The sequence below is a fragment of the Orycteropus afer genome, unplaced genomic scaffold (genome assembly GCF_000298275.1).
Source record: "Orycteropus afer afer isolate SDZICR_OR568_19922 unplaced genomic scaffold, OryAfe1.0 scaffold00099, whole genome shotgun sequence".
NCBI classification, from domain to species: Eukaryota; Metazoa; Chordata; class Mammalia; order Tubulidentata; family Orycteropodidae; genus Orycteropus; species Orycteropus afer.
In genome coordinates, this window is record NW_006921686.1 from 7,748,003 (window position 1) to 7,755,818 (window position 7,816).

Here is a 7,816-nt window from a genome sequence, read left to right on the forward strand (position 1 = left end):
CGGGCGCCGGGGCCGCGGGGCTTACGGAGGAGGCGGGCGGGGGGATGGAGAAGAGCTCCGTGAAGTTGGGCACCGAGTCGCTGATGAACGTCACGTTCCCATAGACGTGCTGCGGGAAGGCCTTGGCCCCGGACTGGCTCCCTCCTGGGCCTGGGGCACCGGCTGAAGCGATCTGTGATGTTCTCACGTGGTACGGGAAGTTCTTGTTGGCCGCTGACGGGCGTGTCATGATCTGGGGCCAGAGGCCGGGCAAAGGTTGGAGAAGCACTCTGCAGACCCCAGGCTTCCCCAGAAACGCGGGGTCCTAAGGATTCCCCTCCACTTGACATCCCCTTCCCACAATCCTTCAGAATGAATTAGGTACGTCCTTTGCTATCTCACCGGGAGCCCTGGTGGTGTAGTGCCTAAGGCATTTGACTGCTAACCGGTTGGCAGTTCAAACCCACCAACCACTCCGTGGAAGGAAGATTGGACAGTCTACTTCCGGAAAGATTTACCACCTCGGAAACCCAAAGGGAGTCGCTATGAGTCAGAATCCACTCGGTGACAGTGAGTCTGAGTTGGGCTCTCACAGTGCCCTGGGCTGCCTCCCTGGGCTCTGACCTTTCCTGGCATCACAGTTACTACTCTGCCTGTACTTGGTCCATCAGAGCACTGATTACTGTGGGTTGTCACTGATTGGTTAAGCATCAATGCCCTGTGCTGTCCCATAGGACAGCCACTAACCACTGGTGGCTGTTTAATTGAAATTAACTAAAATTTCAGTTTTCCGGTCACACTAGCCACACTTCAAGTGCTCAGTAGCCACATGTGGTGAGTAGCTACTGCATCAGCTCAGATTATAGAGGATTTCCATAAACACAGAATGTTCAGATGGACAGCAACTGATAGATTCTAGAATGTTCACTCCCTGCAGTAGAACCTTGACTGTCCTATCCTTTGCTAGAACCTTCTAGAAGGGTGCCTGACACATAAGTAAGCCTTCCATGGGGGTGGGAATATGAGTTGAATGTACGGGTATCTCCTGGATTAGTCTGGAAGGCCATGAGAGCAGGAACCGTGTGTGACTCCATCACTGGCCCCCAGAAGCCCAGCACAGCCCCTCCAAGGTTGTGCTAAAGACATGAACAAGGAGATAACCCCAATGAGCAGTGGGGTGCCAGGGGTGGAGCTGTACTGAGTTAATCTGAGCATTTTTAGGAAGGGAGGTGGCTGAAGGTGAAATGTAGCAGGAAGCACGTTTGGCATGCTGAACCGGCACCCCACCTCCTGACTCCACAGCTCACTGAGTGCGGCATCTGGGGCGCGTTGATTAAACTCCCTGAGTTCCACTGGGGAAAAGGGATTGTTGTACGTGCTTGGAAAGGTGGAAATGAAGGCCACTGGTGCACAGCCTGGCACATGGGACGTGTGGCAGGTTCTCAGAGTTTCTCCTCTTTATGTCCCTTCCTGATTTCCTGCAGAGCTTTGAGATCGACAGTCCCAGGGAAGGTGAGCAAGTGTGCACCTAAATCAGGCTCTAGGGGAGGAAGATGGAGGCCCTGACCCCCTTCCTCAACAGCTGAGTACATTGCCTGCACAGAACACGTCACAGACCCCCGGGAACAGGAGCTGGGGCCCTGGCAATGCCTGTTTCCCTGTCTGCCTCTCTCTTAAGTGAGATCTTTGTGGTATGCTCTTGAAGGATGGGCTCAAAATCCCAACCCTGTCACCAAAGGCCATGGAGCCCTGGCCAGCAACCTCCATCTCTGGGCGTTAGCTTCCCCTAACTGTATGTTGTTGTTGTTGTTGTTATGTGCCGTCGAGTCGGTCCCGACTCATAGCGACCCTTCCTTGGGTTTCCAGGGTGGTATAACTACGGATGTAGATGGCCCAGCCTTCCTTCCGAGGAGTGGCTAGTAGGTTTGAACCGCCAGCCTTCTGGATAGCAGTCAGATGCCTTAGGCACTACACTACCAGAGCTCCCCCCTAACAGTATAGTGGGTGTATAATGACTTGTCCTAGGAGCTGTTTGGACAATTAGATAAGGGGAAAAAAAAAACAAAACTCACTGCCATCGAGTCAGATCTGACTCATAGCGACCCCTCCTTGGGTTTCTGAGGTGGTATCACTATGGAAGTAGATTGCCCAACCTTCCTTCTGAGGAGCGGTTGGTGGGTTTGAACCCACCAGCCAGCCTCCTGGTTATCAGTCAAATGCCTTAGGCACTACACCAGAGCTCCCAAAGATAAGAGATCAGGAGCAAATTCATGCCAGTTCCATTAAGTGGTTGATGAAGGAATGAACGAATGAATGTGAGAATGTCGTCCAAAAAGTCCGATGTCTGGGGTAAAGACTAGGTTGTGCTAGTATCTTCCCAGGTCTACGTAATGCCATTCAGATCTAGCCCTTCTTGAACCCCAAGAGTGGGGCTATTGGTCCCAAGCATGTCCAACCCCAGTTGCTCCTTCCTAAACAGTGGCCTGTGATGGGGGGACACAGAGATGGGAGAATGGGGGCGGTGTAAGCCAAAGGATTTGGGGAACACAGTGGGGATGCAGATGTGAATGGCTGGGGACACAGGATCTGGAATGGGAATGGAGGAAGGGGACAAAGTTGGAGGGGAGATTTGGAGAAGAGGTCAAGACATAGGTTGGAGAGAGAAGAATGGAAGAGGGTGGACTCCAGGGGACAGAGTGGGATAAATAGCCTGCAGGCACCCAGCAGGCTCTCAGTAGCATCTAATGAAAAACTAAAGGAATGATGTGAGAGAAATGGATCAAGAGCTCCAACCGGAAGGTTCAGGAGGATTAGGAGTGCCTCGTGCATCCCCTGCCTATGGGGGTTTCCCATCCCCATGGTTGACCGTCCTCACCAGGAACACGCCATGGGCGTACAAATGGATCCCTAGCTGGATCCCGTTGACAATCTTCTCCCGGGCCCACTTGGGGATCCCAAAGTTGGCGATCAGGGCCATGATGGGAACCGCAAAAAACCTGAGGGGTATTGGGTCAATAGAGACATGGTTCCTGCCCTCCGTCCACCCCATGGTCCCCCATCCCCTGTCATGCACACACATGCTCCAGGTGGGTCTCAAACTAGAGGGGAGTCAGAATGCAGAGGTCAAAAGGGGACAGGAATCTCACTAGCCGGGGCAACTCAGAGTGGGGCAAGGACGGGGTGGAATTTAACTTGGTTGCACCCCACCCCAAATCCCTGTTTCTAAGCATTTTACATGTATAAACCCATTCAGTTCTCACAGCAACTCTATGAGGCAGGTGCAATTTCCATCCCCGTTAAACAGGTGAGGAAACTGAGGCAGCGAGAAGTCAAATGACTTGCCCGAGGTCACACAGTTTATGAGCTTTAGAACTGGGATGTGAACCCAGGCAGTCTGGAAGGGAAATCCACCTGCTTCCCTGCCATGTTATGATGAATGTTAACTAACTAGCTTTGTTGAACACTTCCTCAGTGCCAGACACTAGGCTGTCACGTACTGCCCCATGTATGCGCAAAATAATCATTTGCAGTAGGTACTATTGGCCATCCCATTTTCTGGGGAAGCAAACAGGGGCACAAAGCGGGAAAGTAGTTTTTCCAAAGTGACAAAGTAAGTAAGTGACCGACTTTGGTAATGGCCCACAGCTGCCTGTCTTAAAAGCCCATCTGCCTCACTGAAGCGGGTGTGAGTTGGAGACAGCCCCTTCTGGAGAGGACTGGGAGGCAGAGACAGGTTGGGGGCCCATCATGTCTTACCAGAGGGTGTAGGCAGCAAAGAAGGGCACATAAAAGGGCTGCTTCTCCGGGAAGTGGCGCAGGGAGATGAGCACGGCGTAGCAGAACCACACGTAGGCTGCCACTTGCAGCCCGATGAGCCCGTAGCCTGCCGGTGACTCATATGTGTACAATACCTGGCCCGGGTCGAAAAACTGGTTCCGAGGGAGAGGGGTCGTCACAGCCCTGGCCTCCCACCCTCCAAAGAGGGAACCCGGATCCCACCCCTGGGCACCCAGGGAGCAGAGGTACTGGGTCAGGAGAAGGGCATGGCCAGAGAGAAGGATGGAGGCCGAAGCATACAGAGGTAGAGAGCACAGGAAAAAGATAGGAGGAAAATTTAGTAGCTGCATGTCCCCACCCATTGCCATTGAGTTGATTCCAACTCACAGCAACCCAATTGGGAGCTCTGGTGGCATAGTGCCTAAGGCATTTGACTGCTAACCAGAAGGCTGGAGGTTCAAACCCACCAGCCACTCTTCAGAAGGAAGGTTGGGGAATCTACTTCCGTAGTGACACTGCCTCGGGAAACCCAAGGAAGGGTCACTATGAGTTGCATCCAACTCTACAGCAGTGAGTTTTTTAGCAACCCAATAGGACAGAAAAGAACTACCCCATAGAGTTTCCAAGGCTGTCATCTTTACAGAAGGAGACTGCCACATTTCTCTCTGGCAGAGCAGTTAGGGTGTTCAAACCACCAACCTTTCAGTTAGCAGCCAAGTGCTTAACCACTGTGCCACCAGGGCTCCTGTGCATGTGCCCAACACAGCCTAAACATCTACCGTGTGTGAGCTTCTTTAATCAGCATCAACTCTACAAGCTAGGGCTCATCACCCCATTTCAGAGAGGAGGAAACTGAAGTTGAGGGGAACCCTTTGGCCAAAGCCAAACAAGGGTTTAAAGGAGCCCTTATGGTGGGTGGCATAGTGCCACAGGCATCTGACTGCTAACCAGAAGGCTGGCAGTTCAAACCTACCAGCCACTCTTCAGAAGGAAGGTTGGGCAGTCTACTTCTGTAGTGATACTGCCTCAGAAACCCAAGGAGGGGTCGCTGAGTTGGATCTCACTCAACGGCAGTGAATTTTTTTTTTTTTTTTTTTGGTTATCCCCCTTTTACAGAAGAGGAAACAGGCTGGGGCGGGGGACATTGCCCAAGGGGGCAGCAGGTAGGAAGTGGGGCAGCCAGGATGCAATCCAGGTCTGTGTGACTCCTGAACTCTTAGGACATTGCCCATACATGTGACAGACAGTGAGAGACTGAGGGAGGAGGAAGAAAGCTACTCAGAGATGGTGAAAAGAAAAAGAACACACTTAGACAGATGAGAAGGCGGAAAACCACTGAGAGGGAAAGAAAACGAGCCGGAACAGTGCGGTGCGGTGAAACAGGTCGAGGAAGCGCCCAAAGACTTTACCGGATGGAGGAGGGCGGGCCCCTGGGGGCGGGGCTTGTGGAGGGCGGGGCCTGCGGGGAGCGGTGCTTGAGGGGCGGGGCCTGGGGCCAGGCGGGACTCACTTCAGCCTCGTAGATGAGCAGCACCACATGGGTGAGGGTGTACAGGGTCATGTAGACAGACAGCTTCACCGAGCCTGAATGGCTGATGCGGCCCCTGGCGGCAGGCCATGAGGGGAGACAGGGGGGCGGGGGGCCGTCAGGGAGGAGGGCGCGGTCACCCCCCCCAGACCCGCCCCGCTGCCCTGCTCTCCAGCCCAGCCACCCCAGGAGCGCTCCCTCCCACCCCAGCCCGGGCACCGTGTCACCGTGAATCCCTTCCCCAGAAGGATGAGCATCAACAGGAAGATGAGGAAGCTGGAGGAGAAGAGCAGCTTGGCTGGGAGAAGGTGGGAGAGAGGGGCTCAGAGAGGAAGCCCCAGCTGAGGCTCCAGCCACCCCCCCACCCCGCCCCCGCTTCGTCCTCACCCAAGATCTTCAGACTTTCGTTGCCAATGCCGTCGGTGGCATACTGGCCCCAGTAGATGCAGAAAAACAGGAGGCTCAGGACTGGAGGGAGGGTAGGCAAAGGGAGAAGATGACGGTAGCTTTTGTGCATCACTACCCCCTGGTACCACACCCAGAACCCTTCCTCCATCCCCATCAGAACTCTAGTCCCACTGACCTTCTCCTAGGAGACTCTGGTCCTGGTTCCCAGCCTCCTGACCCAGGACCCAGGAGTCAAAGTCCTAGCTTCCTCCTCCTTCAGATCCAGGAGTCAAGGCCCCAGTCCCTCCTCCCTCAGATCCAAGAATCCTGGTCCTAGCCCCCTCTTCCCTAAATTCCCAGGAGTCCCAGGCCCCTTGTCCTTCCTCCTTCAGGACCCAGGAGTCCAGGCTCCCAGCCCTTCCTCCCACAGAACCCCAAAGATGGGATACCCTAAGCCTCACCTTCCACTCCTGCCGCTGCCATGAACATTTTATAAGTTGTATGGAGCAACTGACGGCCTTTCAGCAAATCTGAGAAGAGGGATCGAGAAAGGTTGTTCTTGGACAGGAAGGGAGAACACCTCATCTCCCCAACCCTGCTCCCCGTACCTCCTAACACCCTTTCCCTGCCATGTACTGGACTCACATCCAAAGTAACAGGAGAGGAAGAAGATGAGGATGAAGATGAGAAGGAAAGTCATGTCTGTCTCCAGAATCCCTGCAGATTTGGTGGAAGAGGACTGTTAATTCGGGCTGCGTACCCCTCAGCAGACATGCACCTCAAGGCTTCCACAAAGACCCTGGCTTCTGGGTCCCCATGTGCTCACCAAACTCATCAGCTGAGAAGTGCCGGGTCCAAAAGGACTTGCCGTTGGTGAGGACCATCTCGTACTCCAGCTGCAGGCCATCTCCCTGCGGGGAGTGGGGAGGCCTAAGGGGGGCCCCTGGGAAGGGAAGGGAGGGGGCCAGCAGGAAGGCAAAGAGAAGAAGGCCCAGGAGGCCACCCCAGGCTCTTACCCCACACTTGCTGAGTGCAATGTACCACCACCTTTCACGAACCGAGCGGAAGCTGCGGCCACTGGAACAGCTCAGATAACGGGTCCCCTCTTCTGATACTACCTGAGGGGGAGCGGGAAAGCTGAAGCCTGCCATTGCTGCCTCTCAGGCCTTTGACCTTCCGCATCTGCCTGTTCCGCAGGCTGGGCCCCCACCTGACAGCCCGACCAGGCGTACTGGGTGGTGAGGTTGATGACCTGGTTGTTTTCTGGCCTGATCACAGACTCCTTGGCCAGGCAGTCCTGGGGAGGCAGGGACAGGGTTATTTCCTGGCCAGCCATGACCTCCTGCCCTCCCCACCCTCCTCACAGTCCTCACCTTGTCCCCTGCTTTATACACCGCTGGCCACTGGGATGGGTCGTCAAAATACAGGAGGATGTTCTGACAGCACTTAGCCTGTAAAGCCAGAGATTTCAGGCATGGGGCTTGGGGGCTGGGGTAGCCCTCGCCCTGAGAGGCCAAGGGCACATTTAGCCTCAGCATGTAGGGTGGCTGGGGGAGACTCACTTCGGGGTAATGGAAACGAAAGTCCAGTCGGCCATAATCCGAGAGGAAGCAAAATCTTGTCAGGAACACCCAGTCCTGGAAAAGGGGCCCGATTAGATAGATCCTCTTCTGAGTCCCAACCCCCTGACCTCTCTCCCTTACCTTGACACCTGGTGTTCCAGGTACCATATGGAGACCAAGTCACCTCCAAAATTTGTCCCTGACCCCTTCACCTTGGATGCAGGATTTCTGCCACCAGACTTTCTCCCTCACACCCCCAAGTTTCCTCCCCTCTCCTCAAGCACACCCCCCTCATTTCCCAGGTGCCTTGAGAAAGACCCTGGAGGGGCCAGATCTCGGACCTGATCACCTTCTGTCCCGGACACTGTGCACGGGGTTCCCCCTAGTTATTCACACACACACACACACACACACACACACACACACACCGGCCCCCACGGTGGTCCCTGAGACCATCCCGTGCTGAGGAATCTTCCAAACGCGCCCGCCTGGTCCTGAGCAGGAGTGTGGAGAACTCGGGCTCTCGGCCCAGTGAAAAGTGCTGTCCCTTCAGCACCACCTTGGCGGCCCTCCCCCCTCCCAA

The 7,816-nt window shown here is 54.9% G+C and overlaps 1 protein-coding gene across 1 annotated transcript in view; it reads right to left on the reverse strand.

Annotated features, from left to right (window-relative positions):
- Nucleotides 1–7,401, reverse strand: part of TMEM145 (transmembrane protein 145) — an 8,127-nt gene extending 726 nt beyond the window's left edge. Inside the window, exons 1-14 of the mRNA XM_007943132.1 lie at nt 7,375–7,401; nt 7,234–7,308; nt 7,045–7,122; nt 6,882–6,968; nt 6,688–6,789; nt 6,498–6,582; nt 6,317–6,388; nt 6,133–6,201; nt 5,672–5,752; nt 5,504–5,582; nt 5,267–5,360; nt 3,736–3,908; nt 2,855–2,975; nt 26–232 (exon numbers count right to left, since the gene is read on the reverse strand). Of these exons, the coding sequence (XP_007941323.1) occupies nt 26–232; nt 2,855–2,975; nt 3,736–3,908; nt 5,267–5,360; nt 5,504–5,582; nt 5,672–5,752; nt 6,133–6,201; nt 6,317–6,388; nt 6,498–6,582; nt 6,688–6,789; nt 6,882–6,968; nt 7,045–7,122; nt 7,234–7,308; nt 7,375–7,401 (1,350 nt within the window). The remainder of the gene's footprint in view (nt 1–25; nt 233–2,854; nt 2,976–3,735; nt 3,909–5,266; nt 5,361–5,503; nt 5,583–5,671; nt 5,753–6,132; nt 6,202–6,316; nt 6,389–6,497; nt 6,583–6,687; nt 6,790–6,881; nt 6,969–7,044; nt 7,123–7,233; nt 7,309–7,374) is intronic.
- Nucleotides 7,402–7,816: the final 415 nt, after the last annotated feature.